Source organism: Henckelia pumila, chromosome 1 (assembly GCF_033568475.1).
Source record: "Henckelia pumila isolate YLH828 chromosome 1, ASM3356847v2, whole genome shotgun sequence".
Taxonomy (NCBI): domain Eukaryota; kingdom Viridiplantae; phylum Streptophyta; class Magnoliopsida; order Lamiales; family Gesneriaceae; genus Henckelia; species Henckelia pumila.
The window spans coordinates 82,511,786-82,537,260 of record NC_133120.1 but is presented as its reverse complement, the minus strand read 5'-3'; the positions used below and the strand labels follow the sequence as shown (position 1 = coordinate 82,537,260).

The following is a 25,475-nucleotide window of genomic DNA, read 5'->3' as shown; positions in this document are numbered from 1 at the left end:
CAAACTACAGTTGGGCCCAAAATATAGTTAAAAAACAATGCATTACATTGCATCGTATCATTACATTTACATGTCCTAAGTAGTAAACTGTCGAAGGACACGTGCTGCCTACTACTCTTGGAGTGTATACGACTGAAACAGTCACACAACATATAGTTAAAAAAATTCTTATTTTTCAAAAAAAACAAAAAAATTCTCACCAAATATCTTTACAACAAGAAAATTAAGTCTACTCTAAAACCGCTCTTTCATCTAAGGATGCCTAATTATTTGCTTACCTACCTGTCACTTGGTAATTTTCTCTTGAAAGCAAGGAATAATTTCGGGGTGAATCATGCAGATGTGGTTTATGAGCGGGGATCCCACTTGTCTTCTTCACAAACAACAAACTGTACGTGTCTTGAAACTTTAACGATCCAGTGGACTGAGGGACTGCTGGGAGGGAGTAATCACCCACTAAGTGTATCATGGTTTCAGTCTTTGTTACGGAAAGCCGGCACTAGCTTACTCGACCAATGAATTGGCCAACTAGTTCAACAAAACTTCAAAATGAATCGCTGACTGTTTCGAGATTCTTTGGCAAATCAGTTCATCACGTTTCAAAATGAGTGGGGCTAATTGGGAACAACAGTCAAGTTGATGATTCCTTTGACACATCCGTCACTGCTTCCTTTTCTGAATTCCCATTTTCTCCGGTCTGACTGTCAGTTGGTTTTGGTTGATTAGATGCTTGAGCATCTGATGCAATGCCAAGAACCACCAGCGAGGACCTGAAATGGGGGAAAAATTTATCCACAGTCTATCCTATCCAACCCCATTATCAAAACACAATAATTAGCTTGATATATGTGACAACCTTGGAAGTGAGGATCTTATGTGTTGTTGGTTTGCATGGGCAACCAAAGGAGACCTGAGGGCAGGTGTTCTGTTTAACACATTTTCAAGCTGCGCTGGAGGTAGCTGAAAAGATTAAAACAAAATTTTCTGTTGTAAACAAATTCCACCGTCCGTCATCAAGATGATTTATTACTGCAGAAAGAACGTTCCAGCGCAAAACCTCAAGATAGCAATTATTACGCGTTTGTTACACACACGACATACAGCCAGCTCCTAAACCTTGGAAATAATATCATGTATAATGATACAATCCAACTTTGCACCAGGTGAACATCTCATTCTCTTTGGCTTCATCCCATTGTCTAGGACGAAATAATTGAATGATGAAACTCTAGAATCTCTGAGAATAAATTGTTGAAGTCTAAAAGATCCTTTACAACTCTGGCAATTCTTATTAGGTGAAACACTTCCAATAATCATGAGATAGGGTGGGTTCTTCAGCAGGGCCATGTTTTTTTCATGGAAGAAGAGAATACGGTAATTAATGCAAAGATTATGAATAAATTGATCATGACCAGTCCAATTGACCACATAGTGATACAGAGAGGAGGAAAAATGCCTATTAACAATTTAGGGTTGACAACACACCTGAAGCAGCACACCAAAGGACTGTGGCTTTGTCAAAAGAGCACACTTCATGAAGCCTACCCACAGTTTTGGATATTTCCATATCTGAAATTTATGCATATCACATATTAGTTTGCGGAGTAGGAAATATTTTTAATTTGCGATATGCGGCTGATGACTGATATGGCACCTGCTTGCTAACAAGACGAGAAAGAATCTCCATTATGAATTCTACCTGAAAAAGATTATTCGCAAGAGTCACAAGACTAAGAAAAGGAGGTACGCTGGCATTATGTATTGACACAAATGGAATGAAACAAATTCTCTACTGCTACATGTATAGGCTACAGTTAACGAGGTACGCTGGCATTATCAATTGACACAACGGGTCATGAGAAGATATATCTTGACATCCTAAAATAAAACAAATTCTGACACGTGGATTCACGGTCTCTGTACACAAGGTATCATGAAAACAATAATCTAAATGTTTGTGGAAATATTATTCTCACTTGAACATGCATGTAACTGTATACTTACTTGATTACCAGCATGTAGACAAAGACAATGGGCATCTAACAAGCACACCAAGTTGCAAAAAACATAACCGAATCAGGATGCTAATAAATAGTTTGCACTTACCAGAGAAGGAAAAGCCCCTATGGCCTGCAGTACTGTCCGCATAAACAATAAGGGAAGAGGAATTTGCTCAACCTACAATGCAATGTAATGTGATTTATGTCAACACGGTAAGCCAAAAGTTAGAAGTAACGAGTTTTTAAAGGTCATTACCAATTGATTCAAGACCTTCGCCAGAACTTGCTGAGAGAAAATATCTCGCTGCTCAAAACAAACGTTACAAGCATCTGTGACCTGCTTAAAAGGATATTTCCAGTTAATAAGTTGATCCATCGTAATCAATTCATAAGTTAGGATGATCATTGCCTTCTTCAAAGGAATTCCATCTCTCTCAGGATCGATCCCATGGATGGCAATTAACGCTTCAGCAGGAGTCAACACCGGACCAGAGTTATTTAACCCCTGGACATAACAATTTGAAAACGAGTTTGTTTAGTAAAAGAATGACCAGACTGATGGTAAAGAAAAAAGTCACAATTTTCTAAAGGGGTGCTCGCATGAATGTTATACAAACTGAAAGTTCACGAAAATGAAGAAATGGAATAAGTAAATCAGTTTTAAAGAAGTGGTACAAAAAATAGATATGTGGGCATACCAACACATTTCTCAGAAAATTATTTTTATATAGGCTTTGGTTAATTCAACATGGTTAAACAGATTCAAATTGCTCTATAAATAAAAAAAATTGAGAGAAGAAACAAGATAGCTTTTCATTCACGAAAAGGAATCCTCAAGGGCTGTATAGAAACTATTACAATGTAAAGTTGAAATACAAAACTATCACACATCCAAATACAGATGATATGTTCGTAAACAGTTGATTCCTTCTTTGTGCCGTGCCAGTAGACCATCGAAAACAATTTTCCTAAAAAATATGACCTGATACACAGTTGGATACCTGAATAACTCGAGAGAGAGCAACTTGAAACTTGTCCAGTGGAGCATTCACAAGGTACGGAAATATCCGCACAACCTGACAAGGAAAAGAAAAAATTTGGTAGTCAGAAATGAAGACGATACCAAAGAAAGCATAAAATCATGCTTACACCAGCAGAAAACAGAAAATTGAGCAGGCTGGGAAGGAAGATATAATCAGTTAAAATCGTTTTCCGCTCAAGCTTCATTTACCACCATGTGGTGAATGTAGTTAGACCAAAAAACAAAGCAACTGGCGATGTAAGCAGCACATTTGAGAACACAGAGAGTCTCACCACACTGTATATAGATCAATAGACAAAAGGAGAATAGAATGACATACCTTAAAATATTTATACACGATGATTACCAATCAAATAATTTATTAATGGTGTTATATTGATCGCAGCCTCTAACAGTGTTTGCAAGTAGGGCTTACACAACTTGATCCCATTTATAAAGAACTTAATGGAAAAGCAGATAAGGTATTTTATTTTCTATTAATTGAAAATGGGGCCAAGAGTACGATAATTTCACCAAGTCAGAGGGGACCCATGGTAATTGCAGGCTGTAAAGACGGAAGAAAATCCTTCACAGCAGAATTTGAAGCAAGATTGATTCAGTGGAGTAAGATCAAGCTAAAAAATACTTTAGCAACAGTAAATGCAGAGCGTCAAAAAGAAATTATTAATAAAGAAAATCCCAAAATAATCAGTGGAAAGAATTGAAAACCTCATTTTTAGGCAGGAAAGATAGTATCGGAATCAGAATGTCTACATCCTGTAAAATATCACAAATTAAAATAGCTGTAACTTACAATTCAATTAAGTTTGTTTGGACAATAAATACCAGAACACACATAGATCATAATTCACCAAATAGATGTATAGCACTTAAGTAAAATAAACAATCAATTCTTCAGCGAAACATCATTTTGAAATAGGCTCATTATTGGTTAAGGTAAATTATAGAAAGCATTGATTTTGAGCACTTTTATATTATTATGGGCTTTAAATATTGGGCCCAACTTGAATCTTGGAGGAATCTAAATATAGGGGAAGTGATAAATAAAATGTAATGGGGAAATAAAGGTAATGGGGACGGAGATTAGGAATTCATTCTGTTAATTTGCTAAGTTTGGAGACTAGCGTGGGTTAGGGTTGAACTCCCTCGTACAGAGGATTACCTCTAGGAGCTTAATTTTTTTCTTTATTTTAATTGATTTTTGTGATACATTAGCATAAGTTTGTGTTTGCAACATTGATACATGAAAGTTAAGTTGAAATTTTAAAGGAATATCCGATATAGAAAGAAACAAAGGGCCGAATAGTTATTAAAGTGTGAGATATAATGGTCACCTTAATTTTTGTGTCATATAACCTTCGTATGGTAGCTAATAGCTCTGGAGAAGGAATTGTTCCATCGGTAAGTGTATGCACAGCCTGCATTAGTATACTTGATTACCAGCAAAATACAAACATTTCTACTCACGACAGTGGTGACAAGAATATATAAAAACAAAACCTGCATCAAAAGTTCTTCGCTTCCAGATGGAAAGTCTGACATAATATCAAGGAGCTCATGGGATGAACCAATTGTTCGAACAAGCAATGGGAGTTGGTGATGAACTGCCTGTGCATCATATGCGGCTATTGTTAAAAACAACAATACACAAATTTGAATAATGTTTCACATTGTGGTAAAAATATAGTCATGACTGCATCAAACCTGCTTTGCCACCTCGGACATGCTTTTATAAACATCAAATATTTGACGAACAAGGGAGTGCTTCTGATAACAAAACAGAAAACTACTGTCTCAGACCGAAAAAGCGAATTATTCATAACGGAAAGCAAACAATATTTAAAAAAACATGACAATAAGAACACCTTTGTGCAGAGGGCAAAGAATAGAGACATGCACCGTTGCACTTCAGCTACAGCAGAAGATTGCCCGCTTGCAGATGTCGCTACATGCTGAGTGTCAGAAGCAATGTTATTTATTTTTGCTCCCGTTGGTTGATTCTCACTTGATATCTTCTCATCCTAAATATAAAGGAAACTGAATTACAAATTCCAAAAATATCAAAACAATTTCTGAACTGGGTATTGAAAAGCAAAAAGTTTGCCCATCTTCCTTGGCAACAACACTATGCTCCTCTTAAAGCCAAGAGAACTGCTTCCCTCAAATCTGACATAGCTCTACCATGTAAGAGAACAACACACTCTCCTGAACTTCTTAGTGAGGCATTCATTCCTCACCGTCTTTTTGTAAGAAGAACAATGAGAAAAGTTGCATTACAATCTACTTACCTGAATGGATATATCCACTGGAATGATTTGGAAGATCCGAAAAATGAAAATAGTGGTATTTTGACTCTAAGGCACACAATCAGTTGCTCTCCTGAGAAGAGGATTCAAAGAATGCCTCTCCAATTAAAAGCCAGTGATATCAAAATCTGGGATAACTAGACATGTAAAGGACTTTCCCAGAAAGTTTTGAACACAAAATTTGGATTCTCGGATTATAGGGTAAAGAACAGATTTTACTTTATAAAGTTAAAACATTAATGTGTTGATTCCATATGCTTTATGATGCCATCATGCCTCCTTTCTTTCTCTTTGCCCGAAAAATAAAGTTCATGGAATAACAATACTTTCCATTTCCCAGTGTGCGTTCTTTTACAAACTTGCACGCTGAGGCACTTGAATATAAGCGATGTAAACACTTAACTACTGATATGATGTTAAACTCGAGATAGTTACCATCAGCGATTGCGTAACATCAGCCTCATTCATATCAACTGTTTGTTTGTCATTGGCAACTGATAGCAACATTTCCTTGGCAAAATCTTCAATTTTTTCAGATATGAATGACAAAGGATAAAGTTTATTGGCCACCTAGGTAGTTGAAACAACAAAAATTGAGTTGGTAATAGTTGTTTTTGGGGAAAAAAACTAGAATAGTAAAAAGAGAAAGTAAATTATTTAGTACCAGACGTATTGCTTTCATGCGCACTTCTTCAAGGTGATGAGCAGCACTCTGAAAAAAATCAAGGAAAAAAATCAGATCACCCTCCAGTAAACAAACCAAGCACACAAGAACTAAGAAGTCGGGGCAAGAATATACAATACTCAATCCAAAAATAAATCCTTTGGGCAACTATACAAACTCATATTGAAATCTGGAGCACGTTCAAGGGAGAGAAATTGGGCATTCTGGAAAGGGGTTGGTAATTACAAAGCTGATGAACAAGCAGACTCAACAAAATGTTGCATGCTACACTAAAATAGGTGATCCACGTGTACAACTGGGTTAATTTACCTATAAGGAAACCTCATAACCATTTCATTGCTAGAGAAAATGGAAGTTTCAAATGGGTTTTCTCAATAATAATTTTTGAAGACCACCCTCAGTCAATTTCGACGAGCGAAAATCTATAAAGGCAATTCTAGACTTCGAAAAGTAGAAAATGAAGAGACAACTGAGACTAGCATCCACTCCCTTCAGGAACAAAAGTTGCATGGTGAAACATAGTAAAGAGAAACCTTCAAAGCAATTTTGAGGGTAGCATCTCGGATTGGAGGTCTCAGTAAAATCAAGCTCCATACAATACTGAGGCCCTGGATAACTCGATCTCCACCATGTAACTCTTTATCATCTGCACTGCATCCAGGAGAGCACAAGCACTCCAACAATTTAAAAATTGAATTTGGTAAATAAGGAACTTCGCCAAGCAATCTATTTAGAGATTTGTCAGAAGCAGGAAAAGAATCCCTTAGCGTTTCCGACTGCATAAAAACAGGACAATGTTATAAGAGTGCAATACTCCATGCATTTAAAAGTAACAAACCAGATCACAGGATATGTACCACGTGGAGAAGAAAAGTTTCATACACAGATGTAGCGGTTGTAGAAGAAAAAAAGTCACGGTCTTCTTCAGCCTCGCCAAATAGCCTGTAGAGGACGCGCAACGTTATCTCGTGCCCCTGGAAACATGCATAAATCATCCACATGGTAGAAAACCATGAAGCAAAAAAGAATTGCAAATCCACTATGAACTCAATTTCGTATGCATCACAATATTAAACCAGTCTCACAAAGATCTCCAAGAATCACATATTAACTCAACCAAAAGAGGACAGATAAAAATTAGTAATATGCTACAGGTGGATCCTAATTCAGGAAAGACCACTCACAAGAGTTGTAAACTACAATTAGATATAAAAACAAACACAAGGTGATGCTTTCGCAGAAGATAAAAAGTCATAGAGTAACTACCCAAAATTTTAAAAAAAGTCATACAAGCATTACAGGTGTCAAAACATGAATTTTAGATTAGTGATGTCTCACACTTCTAATAGCTTTAAATATTAGATGATGTAGTCATTCCCCATAATTTCTGGCCAAGCCAAGAGGGGGAGGTCCTAAGTATTGATTCCAAGTCTCACTACCTCTCACTCAGGCAAGTGTTATTGCCACTAAGCTAAGGTTCACACAAAGAAACGTGTGAGGGTCCATTCTTAAATGTCACACATCTCGAACAGCTCAAAATTTTCAGAAATGAGGTCATCCAATGAAGAGAAAATGAAGCAAATGACCTACATTATCGATAAGCATATGGAAGTGTACGAAGTGGACAAGACCTTATCATAAAAATGAGAATGGTTTCAATTCAATTAAATAAAGATCGAAACGATAATGCGACTTCTTGGATCCAGAAATAACAAATGGTACTACATTCAAGCTACCTCATGTTTTACATAGTCTGAAAATATATGCATCTTTAGCAACTTCCATGGATCTAACTCTGAAGGAAACTGCATCAAACAAAATCCTGGTAACACCACCTCAGTGAAAACATCATCACAAGATTCAGACGCAACAATGCAGCAGGGGTTTACCTCAATTCCTGAGTGTGCAAGAATAGAAACACGCAGTTGACATCCTCCAGCAGCTGTAACTTGCTTGTAAGCATCAATAATGCGCAAAAAAGCACGCTCTTGTAACTGATCCTTTTGTTCATCGACAAGGCCAATGACAGGTGCTGTTAACTTGGGGAAAACCAACTGTGCGATCATCCCGAGAGACATTGGCATTGAGGAATTGATGCTAGTTACATCTGTTACAGCTGCTTTAGGGCTAAGTTCCTCGGACCTATCAGTTGACAAAGATTGAGCCAACTCTACAGGAGAACTACTAAAATTAGTGACTTTGTCAGTATCAGCATCCTCCAAATTGGTAGAATTTGATAAAAGAGTGGCTGACTTCTCATCAATTCCGCCATCCTGAGTGGACAAAGAAAGACCAGGTATTTCTTCCTCCAGATGTTTGGCATCGGTGACTTCAGATTTTATGGCTGAATAACCAGTCTGAATTCCAGATGGAATATCTTCATGAGAAGCAGATTCACCAGTAGATACTGATGCTTGTTGAGTAGAAAAATCTAGGCCCTCATATGCAACATTTCCATCACCCACAGTAGTCTGTGTTACCTCTTCTTCTTGAGTATGCTACAGTAGCAATCAAAGTTAACGCACTCATTAACAAGCAACTGAATGCAAACCAACTCATAAAAGGAACAACACATGCTACTCTAAATATAATTTACTAAGGAAATGAGTTAGCATGATCGGATTAGATGAAACTCGCCTCAAGCTCTCTCAAATCTGGATGATGGTGAGATCCAGTTTTATCTTCTTTCAGTTGAGAAGAGTTTGGATGCGAAAGTATTTCTGTCAATAACAAGGACAAATTTTTTATATGGGCATCATGTTCAACACCAGGTCTATCCAGAACTGGGACTTCATCTCCTTCAGATTTAGGATATATAGGAGGAAGATTTTGGATGTTAGCCATAACTACGTCAGCTAGCAAGTCAGCTGATATACTCGAAATGAGAATTTCCAAAGATACAGCTGCCTTTTCACCCTGAGCAACCAATGCACTAAACATAGCAACAAGCTGCAGAACTGGTCCACTCTCTGCAGTTGTAACAGATGATGCCGGTCCAACTGAAGGTACATTGACCTGATTCCCTTTTGGATCATGGACTGATTCCTCTATAATGTCAACTGTAGATTTTACACGTTTTCCAGACATATCATCCTCATTTAAATCAGAACCATCCTGCAATCCAGGTCTTTTCCTCCCTGCATAATTCTGTTCAATGACAAGTGCTCCATCAGAAGATTTGCCATCCTGAAAGAAACTTGAGAGATTACTTGCATGTGTTTCCTTTCATCATAAATTACCAAGTAGATGGATAGATGAATAGAGGAATGCACATGGAAGGATGTTAATAAGGTATGATCAATGTCAAGAGGGGAGAGGCGAACGTCTCCAATCCTCCTCTGAAGGGAGGTTGTGATCCTCATCAATGAAGAAGATAGCTTTGTATTTACACCACCTTTATCCTTCCTCCAACTTCTCCTTAACAGGATATATTGCCTCATCACTCATTCACTCTTATTTCCCTCCTGTGCCACCGTTTCCACCAAAAAGGAAGGGCAATACCCCTTCCCACCTCCAATTACCAATGCACTCTCCAACAAATAAAAACAGCAAAAAACATATACAAACTCTTAACTTAAACAAATAAATAATACCTCATGAGTCTGAGATATATGTGAATCATCTTTCAAGTCTACTGTTCCATTGTTCTCACGCTTTAGGTTCCATTCTTGTTCAGCTGATTTTTTTCCAAGTTTCATTTCTCTGAGTGCACTAAGAAGACGATCCCGCCACTAAATAAAAAACAAAAAAGATTGATATCGAATTCAAAATCATTCAAGAAATTCCAAAAGCTAAAAGACTATCAAGGTGAAAATCAATGTGACGACTAGAAAACATCTCTCTTTGGCTGATAATAAGCAGAAAAAAGAATGAAGACTGTTCAGCTTCATGATACAAAAATGTAGGGCTAAGGCAACACAAGGATTGTTACTGGGAAGATTGAGGAGAGTAGAGTGGTTTCTAAGAATGCATGTGTCCTATATGAAACACAAATCCTAAAACATAGCCCCAGAAAATAATATATACCGGAACGGCACCAGGGTGTGTACAAGTCAAACAACACTCAAAAGCATTCTTCAAAGCATGACGCGACCCAGAGATATGAAAGTCTTCGCTAGCAGCGACTGAAGGATCCAAACCAAGTAAAACTGGCAGTATTCGGCCATAAAAGGCAGGTCTTTTCCTTGCAATTGCTGAAAGACTGAAAAAACAGAACCAAAATGAGCAACACAAATAAAATATTAACAGTTAGAAAGAGAGACATTGAGCACTGACCTTTTGATTAGCACGATAATCATCAGATTACTAACTGATTTCACAGCAGGGAGTCTCAGTTGATCAAGCAGTTTACCCACACTTTTACTTGCTTCAAGCGACAGATCTCCAACATTAAGTACAGGATGGCCTCCACGAAGCCACGAGACATTGAATTCCTCTAAAAAAAATTAAGTTCAAATATGCATTTGAATGTTTAATCTACATCCAGGTAAGTTGGTAACAAGCCAAAACTTTACACTTACACAAATTACAAAATAAATTTACCTTCAGAAACTTGATCAGAGGAAGGTTCCAAAGAACCATTAGGGTCAGGAGAGTAAAGTAGAACAACTGATTCTACAAACTTCAATGCAGGCAACCTTCTCCCATCACTTCCCACCTTAGTGTATCGTTCACTAGTTAGAAGATTGCCATAAACTTGCACATTCGAATATATTATCATGTAACAATGCCACACTCACCTTAAACGCCACTAAGTATATCTCATCTCTTAACTTCAGTACACATTTCCAAGATGATTTAAGTGATTCATCAAACTCACTTGAGTACAAGCCCTGGTTATTACATCAAAAAGGGGAAGAGAAGAAATATCTATCACAAATTGATTCACACCTAGAACAGATAATAAAATATTCATTAATATAGACAAGAAGCAAAAAAATAGAACAACGCCTATTTTCATGAAGGGCCAACACAAAGGATGTCATAGAGCCTGGCACGTCCAAATGATCATCATCTAGTCTTATCAATGCCACATCAAATTATAAAAATCATTATAATATCACGAATATAAAACATAAACCAACCTGGATCACAACTTTGATGAGAGTACACCGAAATATATCATTAGCAGATTTGATAGCCTGACGAGCAACAGCAGGTGCATCATCATTCAGAATATTTATCAGTGCTGGTACAATTTCAGGCAAGTACTCCAAGTGCTTCAATCCAATTTGACCAACTATCCTGCATTGATTCAAAACAATACGTACACATGATTGTACAGTGTAATCTCAATGCTAGTCCTCTTTAGCATTTTGATTCGAACAGTAAAAATATGCAAGCTCAAAATGAGTACATTTAATCCATAAAGCTTAGGTCAAATCAGATTAGAACTGCTGCATAAAAGTACTTGCTTTTACAATTGAGGGGAATATCTGTGCAGTATCCACACATTAAACCAATATTCCGAAAATTATCACATCCACAGGTAAATTTCGAAGTCGATTTTTTTCCCATAAAGAAACATAATTTGCTAGGAGAAGCCTAGCTTAGGTTACATCATAGTGCAATTAAAATTTTAAATAAATGAGACATGGCCGGGAAATGAATTGAGGCTGTTCATGAACAGCAGCGCTTCTTGTCTGATTGAGGTTCACGTCAAGCAAGCTTGGATTGAACACAAAATTTATTTTCATACACTAGAGAGCTGAAACATGGTGAAACAAAACTATCTTACACACATGGAAAGCATTTGCTAATATCTTAGTTGAGCTATTCCACATAGTTGGATTACACAAGTACATACTCAGTGATGAATTTCCGGACGGGGCTGAAACTATCAGAAAGGAGGTCAAGGAGAGGGGAGAGGAATTCCTCAAGCAAAACAGAGTCCGCGCCAAACAGCTCCTCTCGGAGCCGCCGCAGCTGGTTGAGCTTCGAAGCAATGTCCCCGGCACCGCCGGACTTTAATGATTTTATTCGACCCGAAATCCTGGCTCGCGAAATCGAACCCGTCATTTTGCCCACCATTGCAGCTGGCCACGACAGGAAAGTGATTCAACAGTTTTCAGGAGCTACGGGAAGAGAAATAGGGCGTGCATGGTGTTCACAAGGAGCTCGCCATGGAGATGAGCAGGGAACGGTGACCGTTTCTCGGAGGCGTCAACTGAAAAATAGCAGCGCCGATGTCCCGTTCGATTGGCCTGCAATTCATGCTTTGATGGGTCCAAAATACAAGAAGCCCAATTTGATAAATTGATCCAGAAAATTCTTTATTGGACCCCACCTGGTTACTCATTGACGGATTTGGGCCTAACGAGGTGGACGGGTTTGATACTAGTATACCATCTAAAAAAACTTGGGCAAAACAGGGGTTATCCGATCCGTGACTAAATTGAAAAGTAATATTTTGTGATGCATTGGATCTAATAGAAGATTCATCCATAATTTTTTTTTTGAGAAAATAAATAAAAAAAATCACTATGGGGAATACGTGAGTTTAATTCCACGTTAAAACAAAATAGCTATGTCCCATGTCTGATGTTCTAAAGAGGTGTCCGAGTTAGTGTAGTAAGCAAGCTTTTAGCAAATGTTTAAGAGTTTGATTTCTCCTACTAACATTTTCACAGACGAGCTTTGCCGTACAGACATGTTATGAGTTCAATTCTCTTACCAATATTTTTTTATTGGACAAGATTGTCGCACATGGCTTGTCTAGTCCAGTGCACTTTGCATGGCTAGCGTAGTTTGTAAGTTATTGAGTTAGTTTGGGGGTTTATCCTGTGACACCGAAAATTAGGGGTCGAATATTATTATTATTATTTTTTGTGACATCGAAAATTAGCGGTTGTGGAATAATAATAATAATAATAATAATAATAATAATAATAATAATAATAATAATTCATCAATTCATAGTCGGGGAGGTGAATTTGATTGGAAGTTAAGAAAATGTCATCAAAGCTACAAGGGTATGTTTCATTGATGTTGCTAAAGTTTAATATGACCATATTTGAGAAGTGTTAATGTGACCATACATCAAATTTATAATGTCATCATTTGGTATCCTAAAATTAAAAACAAGAAACATGGAGATTACTCCATGTTCGTGCATGATTTTAGAAAGAGCAAAGAGACAGTTCACAATTATTGGAATGAACACTTGTTGAAAACATATACCACAAAGAAACCAAACAATTATTCTTGAATAGTTATGGATACACTCGTATGATCCCAATACACTTGAATATATTTATTAGATAATTGCTGGTGCTGTCAAAACTTCATATAAAATCGAATCGCAAGAGTAACTTGACATTCTTGTACTTGTCTCCTTTATAATCATGAAGTGGCAAAGCTCGAATCCCAGTTCTCAACTCCGAAACAGGTATGCATGTTTGGCCTCCAAAATCATCTTTATCGGACATGTCGAATTCATGAACTTCAACTCTAAGCAGTGCCAGTTCTGGAACTGTCAATGGAAACTCGAACTCTTCATTCCAAACCGGAATCCAGTTATCTTCGATAGTTTTCGTTTTCTTCATGGTCGAGTCTGCAGGAACTCCAGCAATTCCAATCTGCAGATTCAGAAATCATTAATCAGCCCTCATCGTACACGCCTTTGATCGTCCCTACTCAACCGAAATATCCATAAATAGGATTATAATAATAATGATAGAAGAATATAAAGATATGCAGTGTACCCTGGCATAAAAGTCTGGTGGGGAGTATAGATCAAAATGTGTGCGCTTGAAATCAAGATTCCAGCCTACTCCCATGTATACTTTCACCTGAAGACAAGAAATCGTCAATATTAAACTAATGAAAAACATACAGAAAATGCTAATTACCTTCAATGTTTTCTTCACAGGATATCTGGCTTTAGGGTCAAAGACGAGGTTTTCGTCGAGTAAAAAATCTGGTTTTTTCACATAACCACACCCACCATTTGCTTTGAACAACCCCTGCATCAACCAAAGAGGCCTGCCATGTCCCTAGCATGCAAAATGGAACATTCTTGTCAAGTATATGATCACAACAAATTTAGTTTAAACAAACTTCAATAAGTTGCAGAGAGTGAAAAGACCTGCATGTTAAATGCAACCATCTGTGCTCCATGCATCCACCCTACCAGAGGATTGAAATTCGACGAGTCTATCCTTGTTGCTTTCGGATACACTCTCATCAAGTTTCTGTGGTTAAATCTGAAACACCGAACCCCTTAAAATCCGCGGTAAATCTGTTTTGACATAAGAAACAAGGTGCAAATTTTGTGCTAACCGGACAATGTCTGTTCCATGAGTTATAACAGCCTTTTCTAGCTTTTCTTCATTCAAACTAACACGATGAGCCTTTTCAGATTTGACTCGAAGCCATGCTTTGAGCCCACCTTTCATTTTCTCCGCACGAATCGCAATCAAATGCTTGTATTCCGGGGGTGCATTTTGCAGAAAATTTTGATTCTCGTGGTGATGATCCTCCTCTTCTTGATGCTCAGAACCCTCCTCAAGGTTGAAACTCTCCACAAAATCAGGGATCTCCTTTCCCCAGATCGATTCTTCGGGTAATTTCATCTCTTTTACAGACCCATTATCCTCTTTAATTGAGCTCTTAGTATCAAGACGCTCTTTTGGTGGTTTTGTTGACAAGACAATTTTCTTCTTCAACGATTCCGGAGATGGGAAATCTTGCAAACTTTCAGGCGTAGAGCACACAAGTACGTCCCCGAATGTATTGGTCACCATCTAAATAAAGAAAACTAACTCTATGTTTGGATCAGTGATTCAGCAGCCCAGGGGAAATGAAAAGTTCGTATGTTCTTTGAAATCCAAATCATTGAGTGAATCATATTTTTCAACAACAATGTATGATAAACAAAGGGAGGAGAGGTCAAACAAAACTGACCTCTGCTACTTTAGCCTGAAGATCTGGAGTGAGGTGATCTTCCAGAGTCAAGATCACAGGATACTCGGAAGAAACAAAGGCATGTTCACTTATTGCTTTCAAACATTTGATGATTTCAACAGGGGATGTGAGGGTCCTGTCTAAGAACAAAACTATTAAGCTAATCATGGTCTTTTTTTTTTAGGTGAGTTTTATGATAGAATACTGCGCTATTTACCCTCCATGAAGTATATCTACACTATCCTTGTTGGAATTAGGCCACATATCTAGTTCAATAACACGTACGCCTCGCCGCAGAGCTTCGATGATGGGCACTTCGCTGCAGTCACTGCTGATCTGGTTGCCTGTGAGATAGGAGTTGTGGCCGGTGAAAACGAAATAATGGGATAAAGGGGCGGTCATGTCCTGGTACACCTGCCAATTAAACACAAGAAACAGCATTCGTGAATCGAAAAATCGCGCATTCTTGGAGGAAGATGGCAGTGGCACACACCTTGGAGGGATATGGGAGGGCAGAGTTGACTTCACTGAGCAGATAGCGGAAGAAGTGATCGAGGCTGAGATTTTTGTGGTGGAATAAGTTGAGATGTTTGTGCTCGTGAAAGAAGGAATCCATCACAGACTGTGCTTCTTCAGTACTACTCGTGAGGTGATCTTCACCCTGCACTTCCTTCAACAACTTGTGAAAACTATCCACATTCATCAATCCATTCTCCGAATAGCTTTCGAACAAAGCTTTGATTTCTGCCGGGGGCTCGGCTTCTTTCAGCCTGAATCTCCTGCTGAAACAGCAGCAGATTCTGTATGTTTGTTTCGACATCTTTTTCCAGAGTTATGGAACACTTGCTATGGAGTTTTAGGGATCATGGGAAAAGTTTATGCTACAAGAATAACCATCCGTAGCCAATATAGCTTTAAATAAAATGGGACCCGACCCTCACAAAACATGGGCCCTATCCCATATTTTGTCGGATGGGAAGTGTCAATCTATCCTGTTATTTAAAACCGAAAAAAAAAATGTTTGAAAGGTCTTTTAAGATACATTTTTCAATTTTTTTTCCGGTAAATTTCAAATAAGCTGCATGTATTTATAAAGTTTTCTCAAACATTACCGAACTCTTTTAAAATGAATTAGTCTCGTACTTTAATAGTAAAGTGTAACCGTGAATAATATTCATAGTACATGTAACATTTTTTTTTTTTACAACTACTGTAAGCATATGCCACTCGATGCTTCATTTCAATGGAGAGCCAAATTGTTATTAAAGATTCGAAACTATGGTGGAGAAACGGCATCCACATGTTAATAGTATAATCAGTGGATAAGTTAAATTAATTTTCGATGCATCATTAAAAAAGACTAATCACGTCTAATTAGCACATGATTGTCGGTGATTAAATATTGCTTTGGGTTGGCATCCTTTTATTGGCTCATCCAACTTGCGTCAAAAAAAATATGATTGATATATTGGTTTACACTTCACAGGCTACAGCGAATACATAAGCGACTAAACTAATCAAGTGGGTAGAAATAAGATGCAAAGGATCGTTCCAAATTACATATACTCGAATTTTATGTGATTTTTTAAAATATAATTTATAGCCATTCTCTTAAAAATGTGTTCCATTATCTTTATAATCTAATGGAGCTTCGCTATAAAGTTTCCACTAAGAAAAAAATCCAATTATTGTTAATTCTGTCCATATTATCTTTATATATTTAATATTTGTCTTATTTACAATATGATTGTATTAATATTTCATGCTCATCATAATGTCATTCGCTATTCCTGTTTTATAAAAGCGGAAAGTAAAAACTAATATCCACCATATATGCCTATTTCTAGTGAAAATGACCCAATAAATTTTTCAAAATACGATCTACAGTTATCTTATTCGTTCACAAAAAAATTACCAAAAGGCCGTTTACTGTTTTTTGTTTCTAAACATGTTTTTTTTAAAAAAAAATGTTTCTAAACTCATAGTAGGTTAACAGTTTTTGTTTTTGTGATTTTTAAATAAGAAGCGCAAAATCCAACCAAATTTATCCAATATTGTCAAAATAATTATATATTCCCATATTTGGCGATTTGGCTGGCAAAGGATGGAAATAGGCAAAATAGTTATGGAAATTTCGAACCTATCCATAGGGTAATCAGTGTTGTGATTGGTCTAAATTATGTGGGCCCCACATATTTTATGTGGATCCCACATGATTGGACCAATCATGTGCTTCCACACCACCCATGAGGTATTAGCCCATGGGTAGGGTCGAAGGAACCAAATAACTATGGTGGTCTCATCACTAAAAGAAAAATGTGTACAATAAATAAATATCAATAAAGACGAAGGACCAGAAAGCGAAAATGACAATTATATATTTTCCTTACCAAAGCTGCCCCACACTGCTTAAAACATAAAAGAACCTGTGCCTAATGCCTGAGAGCAAAAGCAGTAAAAAGTTCAAATTATAAAACAATGCGTACTATACCATGAATCACAATTTACTAAACTATGGTGTTCTTGTAATTCAGTGAAGTTTACCATACTTCTTACCTTATCATTTCCAAAATCCAATCTTGAAAAAGTTGGAGTATTTCTTAAAAACTATCCCAAACATTAACGAATACTAATTCAGAATACATAGTAGTGTACCTGATATAGTGTAAAAATGGGGTAAATAATGTTCCTATAAAAATTTCAAATTAAAGGTTAATTGAAAGATAACTAATGTAATGGTTTGTCCATCATTCATTTCTAGTAGGAGAATGTCATTTTTTTTTCTAAATACAGAGGAACTGCTATAAATTTAAATGACTCGTGGCGTGATCCAACTTTTTAACGTCGTGGGTAAAACGAGAAAATATACACTAAACACGGATAAGATATGGTAGAATGTTCAAACTTCAAAGATGAGTAGGGGGCCTCCCTTTGTAACATGGTAGAATGGACGCTACGCATTTAGTTTTTTGGCAAGTGAAAGCATTGCATATGTGACATGCATTATTTATTGAAATGACAGTCCAGGTCGATTGCTCCCACCTGTGATTGATATGATACAATCTCACCTAGAACATAGACATATCCAATCACGAAATTTGAGGACAATTTTTTCATATGATTTATCAGCCATATGTTTGTTCTTGATCTCATCTCTGAGTGGATTAATGAGAGAACGAACACCGAGACAATATTACAATGCTTGTAAGACATTTTACAAATTTTCCATACATGGAATGCGTATGACAATCAAACTTTTTTCAGTTACCTATCTTTATCATATGACAAGACATACAATAGAAACCACCAAAGCAAAAATCAAGTGGACTGAACTTTAGGAAATGTTTCATCACATATATATATATACCAAAAAATCATTAGCGACAAAACTAGCTGTTTTTCTTTGAGCACTAAACATAAATAGTTTCCCAAACATTTTACTTCATGAGGGTCTCTGTGGTGTATGCGTGTTATATACTGACCGGGTAAGCAAGTTGCAGAAAGATTGGTGTGCTGCTCAAACTGTGTATATCTTCCTCACCTTTTTTGTATGTCTACGGCAAATGGGGCAGTTTCCAGAAGACGCTACTATCCTGTGAAGTTCGGATAAGGTGATGTTTTAGTTATTTTTAAGTTGGTACTAGTATTGGCTGCTAAAAAAAACAAACAAACAACAACAACAACAACGCTGGAACAAATTTCTTTGACTGTCCTTTCAGCTAATTAACCAATCCCGTATCGAAGCAAAAACCATATACCTAGTTTATGGCGATTTATTTCATCTCATCCCCTATGATAGAAAATGAAACATTATTGGTACATGGCACAACCAGCCCAGATTGGTCTAAACAAATGTTGGTGGGTATGCCAAAGGTGAGTCTAAGGAGGCATTAATAGGGGGACTATTCAGATCTTGAAGAGGTAGTCCTGGCCTTCAAGAAATTTTTTGGGCAAAATATAAACGTTAGTATTTACTCAGCCAAACATTTGAAATTTATTTTAAAAAAGTGATAGATCAGATTTTCCTTTGTAATAATGCGCAAATTTTATGTAAAATTTAGTAATAAGAGACTTTGTTCTGGTCCCTCTCTAGTATGTACGTTCCTCTGTTTTGTTATATGCTGGTAGGAATCCATATCAAATTCCCAGATACCGTGTTTAATAAAAATCAATTGCCAACGAGATTTTTATATATTTCAATCAAATCAGTATATTCTCACAACCTATTATCCATTATCTCCAAATCTTCAGAATACAACTTTAAATACAATTTGGCTACTATACCATGAGGCATGAGCATCTAAAGTAATGTATTCCACTATAGCACAGATAAATATTTCTGAGATATACTTCAATTCGTTAATCGGAAAGGAAAAAAGGATATCGGGTTATCCGATGAGCATAGCCCATATGAAGATGCAATGTCAAAAACCAACTAGTATGATAAAAAAAACATTAGGGCTGATAAAAGGTACCTCGTCGCGCATCCAAAACAAGCCACACAATGGCCGCATGGAATGAAGAAGCAATCCCTTGGATCATCAAAGCATATTGCACAAAGCCGGCGGATGTTGCTGTTGTATTCATCGTCTCTTACCGGCTTTCCATTCTGTGTATCTCCAGCCTGCACATGTTCAAGATACAATTCATCCTCAGAGTCGGAGGCATAAGAGGAACCCTGACTCGAGGGGTTGTCATCTTTTTGAACAAGCAATGGGGCTCTCTCGGATCCCGGGAGTCCTGCTGGACCTATTCCATTTTCTTGGTTGGTGCTTTGGAAATTGTTCAAAATGCGATTGATGAGTAGCACAAAAAAAGTGACTACACCTGCACGAAAAAGAAATTAGAGATTAAAGAAATCATAAAAGAAATTAATAGGTATAGATACTATCCTAGTGAATTAACATGGAAAAGAGTACCTATGCCAACGAGATACACACTCCATCGAGGTCCATATACAATCTTCACGCTCCAGTCATCATTGGCAAGCCCCTAGAGACAGATGAATAATAGATTTTGACTTCTAGGAAACAGAGTGGTGATGAACAAGAGTGTGAGTCGGAACTTTTAACTGTTGCAGATAGCCAATATATTTGTCACGAGAAACCGACTTCAACCAAAGTAAGACTTACGGATATTTGACCAGGAGAGGTAAGAAGGGCGGTATTGTCACTTAGGAAAAAGAGGTTCACGTTACATGTACCCTCCGCAATATTGCACTTGTGATATGCTTCTGCTGTGTTGTAAAGGAGAGCTTTAATTCCAATCTTCAATTCCACCTGTTTAGCATATCCAACATCAGCAAACAACCCTTCTGTTAAAAAATGAAAACGAGACATTGATAATGCGAATAAGAAGAATGAAGATTGCCCCTCAAAAATTCTTGCCATGTTAAAATAGAAACTAGGATGCGTTATTGCAAAATGCTTGCCTCTACGACTTCATAGTTCAAGTTGCCCACTGCAATGTAGTAGGAAGAAGATTTCGGCATCTCATACTGAAATGATCCATTTCCTAAGGAAAACAAAGTGAGCGAGTTGCAATAAAATCACACACACTCGCAAATCATGTTTCACATTACCGTAGATGATATTCCATGATAAAGCTGTAGTTGGGTATGATGGATTATCAAGCCACACATCTAGTCCTTCATTCCCTGAGATGGTTCGCAATGCAGGAAAAGAGCTCAGAGTAGCAAATAGAAAAACATGAACAGCTCACAAGATAAAAATATACAACTGATATGAAATGCCAACACAACAGAAAGTGTTGTGCGTCCTGCACATAAAACACAATCTTTCTGTACATGTACTTGTTTGCTAATTGTTTTAGACACTCTTTTTCCTCTCATTGACATCTACCACCCAAACACGTTTTTCACACTGCAACATGCTCAATGTTCACTTCCAAAGCTAAAGACTACAAAAAATAAGCTTAGCATAGTAAACCAAATCGCAAAAAGCACTCACCACTGCTGTTAATTGGCGTACCATCAACAGAGACACCAAATTCTATGACCGTTAGCCTCACAATCCTTTTTTTTTTAAAAAAATTCTCAAGATAAAAGCTGCGGAAGGAAAAAAAACCAGAAGGTAAAATATGTTTGAAGATTCTACAAGACTTGTTTCTTTCACACTCTCATTATGCGAGTTTAACTACTATCTGCAGCCACCAGCACAACGTAAACAATCCTATCCCATTACTTTTTCGATATTGTTTCATAATGGTATCTGGTCACTAAACATTCAAAGTGAACTTATGCTTAAGAAGCTAACAATTACCTTCCACAATTACTAGGACAAGAGATGAAGAACGTCCGGAGTTCACTGAATAAGAAATATTTATTCTAGATCCTTCATTCAAGTAAAATATCCACTCCTGCATTTGAAGTAAACAAGGTATCTGCATTTATTCCTCTTTTATGGGGACGAAATAAAAATTACATCTGGTATATAGGAACAATAGAAGTACAAAAATTACGTTTAGTATAAAAGAACTTAGTTAAACTTACTTTGTGAGTACTGGCAGGGAAAGTAACCATGTGACTATCCGTCCAGTTGATAACAGCATCCAGAGGGGGACTTTTATGAAAACCGTACAGCATTAGATCTTTAGCTGGTTCAAGTTTCTCCACCTAGTAAAAGTTACTATTGACTTAGAATAGAATAAGGCATCAGTTTTTAGGGTGCCAACTGCCAAGTCGTCGTATTGCTAATCAAAATTATCAAATGGTGCGGTTTCGAAACTTTCGATATAGAAATAAAAATGGTAACATTAAGCAAACCAAAAACACAATCTACCTCAAAATTACCTTTACAGACTCGACAATAAGATGGTTGGGATTAATCAGTATTGATGAATATGAACCGAGCCTCATATCCTGGGGTGCATATACCCCGAATATCGAAATGGCAGAAGCTGAAATCAGAAATGGAACAAATATTCATTTCCTGCTCCCGACTTTGTAAGCAACGTGCATAACATTGATTGAATAGATAAAATTGACCGAAGATATTTCATCAACAATTCTTTCGCTACTCAACTAACTGATCGAAACCAATAGATCAGTAAGTTCTCACGTTTCTTTACATCAGCGATACAGAAATAGAAAATCCGAGAAGTCCAACTCTTCTTTTGGCTTTATTTATGAGAAGAAGCAATTACAAACCAAGTGCAAAATTCTAACCTTGGTGCATACCTAAGTCAACAAACACATAAATCACAATTTTCTTACGCATACATAAGTGCTAGTAACATATTAACAAGCTTAGGAACAACGCATTACTTACTGCTGCATAACTGCGACAATAAGGTAAAAACTCACCAAAAACATAAAAAAAGAGCGCAACAGCGACGCCAAACCAAACACCAACTCTGATCTGTGAGGGGCCATCACTTACAGTCTCCATCGAAACATCTCGGTGAGATGAGTTATGGGTTCTCTCCCGCGTCCGTCGAGGAAATAGGGGGGGCTGGGGAAACGGCGGTTGAGGAAATGATGGATGATGATGATGATGAGAAGTTCCATGATGAGGAAACGGCAACGGCGGAGACTCGTTCATTCAGGAAACGAGAAGAGTAGATTTCTTCCAGAGACCAAAACGAGATCGGAAATGATTTTTGAAAATTCAAATTGTGATTGATTAAAGAATACACGATCTCGCATAGAATTTGATTTTCTGGGAGTGAAGAAAGAAGCACATATGTTTCGTGGAAGGGAAGGTTCGGTGGAAAGGGATTTTGGGTCTTTGAACATTCGTTCAACGAGCGCGGGACAGTTCATTTCAGATTAGGTACGGCAGGGTGTACACGAGGCATTCATTATTATCCAATCACTGTTATTTTATTTTGCATATAATCTTGTTTTATATAATTTAATTTAATTTTAAATTTTTTTTAGCATAAGCATTTGAATAAATAAATAAACTAATGAATTATAGATCCTACCATTTGAGGAACAAAAAAAATTTATCTAAAAATTTTGAAAACCCTTCTTATATATTGGAACGTTAGTTATTCTACTTTTCTTTGTTTCTATCATCACATATCAAAATTCTTAAGATCACAAGCTAAGATTCGCAAATCTATATACGAAGTACAATTGAAATGATTAAAAACGAGGTTCTTCAAAACAAGTCATGAACGAGACAACGATTGACTCCGACTTTTGTTGATTGACATTGTGTATGATACAATTAAAAGATATTGTTTTTGATTGAATTTAAAATGAATATTCAAATCAAAATGGGCCTATTGCGTTATTGGAATAAGCACTTTATGACCAATATAACTTTCAATAATTTTTCCTTCCAAAACATGTTTTTCGAGTCTCGTCACGATCAATCTAATGTTATTGCATAATCCAAAAGAATGATATATGTTCCGCAACAACATAACCCGAGTTCCAACCTTCAACATTAACTCGTGATTTGGTACTTCATAGCATCCAATCAAATTTTGGATTTTGAACCAAAAATTGGTACATTATCATATATAGAATTTATGAAAATTTCACATATATGTGTATATTATATATATATATATATATAAATACAGTTTTGATCCCACGCACCCTAGGATGCGTGAGGTTTCCACATGCACCCGTGCACAAAATAAATCCGATTGCCTTGAAATTTTCACGGTATGGTCGTCTCAAAAATGCGAATCCAATGATATATCATATGAAACAAATTTTAATATCGGTGGTCGGAAATATGTAGATGGCCGAAAATTAGGTGAAATATGCAATTTCCGGTCATCTTCACATTTCCGACCACCGAGATTGAAATTTATATCACATGGTATATCATTGGATTCGCATTTTCGAGACGACTCAACCGTAAAAATTTCAAGGCAATCGGAGTTGTTTTGGACACGAATGCACGTGAAATCTAGGGCGCGTGAGATCAAAACTAATATAAATATATATGGGCAAAAAAATTAACGAATTCTCATAAAAAATAATTAACGATCAAATTAAAAATTTTGAGCCAAAAATTCGTACATTGTTATATATATCATTTATGGACACGAAAAATTAATTGAAACAAAAAAATATTAATAACATCACATCAAATTTCAATTTTGAATCGAAAATTAGTAAATTATCATATAGCATTTACGAAAATGTTCACACTTATATAGGCACAAAAAAAATGAAATTAAAATTTAAAGTAATGATAACACCCGGTCAAATTTCAAATTTTGAATGCAAATTAGTACATTGTCATATATAGTGTTGATAAAATCTAATCAAATTTCAAATCAAATTAACATAAATAATATTTGTGATAAAACCCAATCAAATTTCAAATTTTGAAATGAAAATTAACATATTATCATATATATTATTTTTTGAAATTTTCACATATATATGCACACACAAAAATTAACTGAAATTTAAAAGTTGTAATAACATTACAAATCTCAAAAAACGGAAATTCGTACATCATCACACAACATTTATTAAAATTTTCAACGACACAAAAAAAATGAAAATAAAAAACAATGATAGTATTCGATCAAAATTAAAATTTTGAACCGAAAGATAGTATATTATATAATTTTCACATATATATGAACACACAAAATTCAATGAGTTAAAAGTAATAATAAATCCAATCAAATTTTAAATTGAAAATTGATATATTAACATATATATAATTTATGAGTTCGCATATACGAGAACAAAAAAATTAATTAAAATTTTAAAAATTATTGATAACATCCAATCAAATTTCAAATTTTAAAATTGGTATATTATATTATATATTATATAATATATATATATATATATATATATATATAACATTTATTTGTCATGTTTATGGAAATTTTCATATATATGTGGACAAAAAAAATTAACTGAAATTAAAAATTAGTGATAACATTTGACCAAATTTTAAATTTTGAACCGAAAGTTGGGACATTGCTTTTGTTGTTGTTATCGTCGTTGATGTCGTCGTCGTCATCATATCGTCGTCGTCGTTATATATACATAATTTATGGATATTTCACACATACAACGACACACAAAAATTAATCGATATTAAAAAATAATGATAACATCCTATAAAATTTTAAAGTTTGAACCGAAAATTTATTACATTATCATATATAAAATTTATGGATATTTTACACGGAAAAAACTAATTGAAATTAAAAAATAATGATAATGTCCTATCGAATTTTAATTTTTTTTAGCCGAAAATCATCACCAACATTATTAATCACCATTTTTTTAGTAATTACAGATTGATGGGAACTTACTATATATAGCAGACAACTCTGCTTTTATATATATATATATATATATATATATATATATATATATATTATACATTTTCACATATATTAAAAATTAGTTGAAATTAAAAATTAAAAAGTAGTGAATTCAATATCGATTCCAAATTTTGAACCAAATATTGGTAAATTATCATATATGACATTTATGAAAATTTTTAAATATATAAGAACACCAAAAATTAAATAAAATTAAAAAATATCGATAATATCTGATCAAATTTCAAATTTTATAC

General features: G+C 35.9%; 3 protein-coding genes across 5 annotated transcripts; all 3 read right to left on the bottom strand.

Annotated features, from left to right (window-relative positions):
- Nucleotides 1–22: 22 nt before the first annotated feature.
- On the bottom strand, nucleotides 23–12,235 carry LOC140874763 (uncharacterized). Of its 3 annotated transcripts, none has more exons than XM_073278150.1 (27): nucleotides 11,840–12,235; nucleotides 11,118–11,277; nucleotides 10,773–10,865; nucleotides 10,576–10,690; nucleotides 10,309–10,468; nucleotides 10,060–10,234; nucleotides 9,627–9,764; nucleotides 8,671–9,219; nucleotides 7,923–8,531; nucleotides 7,770–7,838; nucleotides 6,891–7,007; nucleotides 6,567–6,809; nucleotides 6,013–6,060; nucleotides 5,784–5,918; nucleotides 4,908–5,063; nucleotides 4,747–4,809; nucleotides 4,543–4,650; nucleotides 4,377–4,460; nucleotides 3,751–3,798; nucleotides 3,002–3,076; nucleotides 2,410–2,505; nucleotides 2,257–2,337; nucleotides 2,107–2,178; nucleotides 1,655–1,699; nucleotides 1,486–1,569; nucleotides 857–960; nucleotides 23–770 (listed from the first exon to the last, which is right to left on the bottom strand). In XM_073278150.1, exons 1-27 carry the CDS (start codon nucleotides 12,061–12,063, stop codon nucleotides 632–634), a joined length of 3,990 nt encoding a protein of 1,329 aa, XP_073134251.1. In that variant the 5' UTR covers nucleotides 12,064–12,235; the 3' UTR covers nucleotides 23–631. The 3 variants fall into 3 exon arrangements, with proteins under 3 accessions (XP_073134251.1, XP_073134260.1, XP_073134268.1); XM_073278159.1 differs by having other exon boundaries at nucleotides 8,671–9,180; XM_073278167.1 differs by lacking the exon at nucleotides 11,840–12,235 and having other exon boundaries at nucleotides 10,576–10,682; nucleotides 11,118–11,139.
- A 928-nt stretch (nucleotides 12,236–13,163) lies between these two features.
- LOC140875475 (phosphoinositide phospholipase C 2-like) lies at nucleotides 13,164–15,806 on the bottom strand. Its single transcript, XM_073279195.1, has 8 exons — nucleotides 15,431–15,806; nucleotides 15,155–15,351; nucleotides 14,938–15,073; nucleotides 14,314–14,777; nucleotides 14,120–14,237; nucleotides 13,884–14,027; nucleotides 13,737–13,823; nucleotides 13,164–13,610 (listed from the first exon to the last, which is right to left on the bottom strand). Exons 1-8 carry the CDS (start codon nucleotides 15,755–15,757, stop codon nucleotides 13,317–13,319), a joined length of 1,767 nt encoding a protein of 588 aa, XP_073135296.1. The 5' UTR covers nucleotides 15,758–15,806; the 3' UTR covers nucleotides 13,164–13,316.
- Nucleotides 15,807–18,248: 2,442 nt separating this feature from the next.
- On the bottom strand, nucleotides 18,249–22,692 carry LOC140875551 (E3 ubiquitin-protein ligase APD1-like). Its single transcript, XM_073279297.1, has 10 exons — nucleotides 22,262–22,692; nucleotides 21,749–21,855; nucleotides 21,449–21,571; nucleotides 21,219–21,315; nucleotides 20,519–20,593; nucleotides 20,369–20,451; nucleotides 20,070–20,216; nucleotides 19,857–19,929; nucleotides 19,413–19,764; nucleotides 18,249–18,530 (listed from the first exon to the last, which is right to left on the bottom strand). Exons 1-10 carry the CDS (start codon nucleotides 22,497–22,499, stop codon nucleotides 18,455–18,457), a joined length of 1,371 nt encoding a protein of 456 aa, XP_073135398.1. The 5' UTR covers nucleotides 22,500–22,692; the 3' UTR covers nucleotides 18,249–18,454.
- Between the last annotated feature and the right edge of the window lie 2,783 nt (nucleotides 22,693–25,475).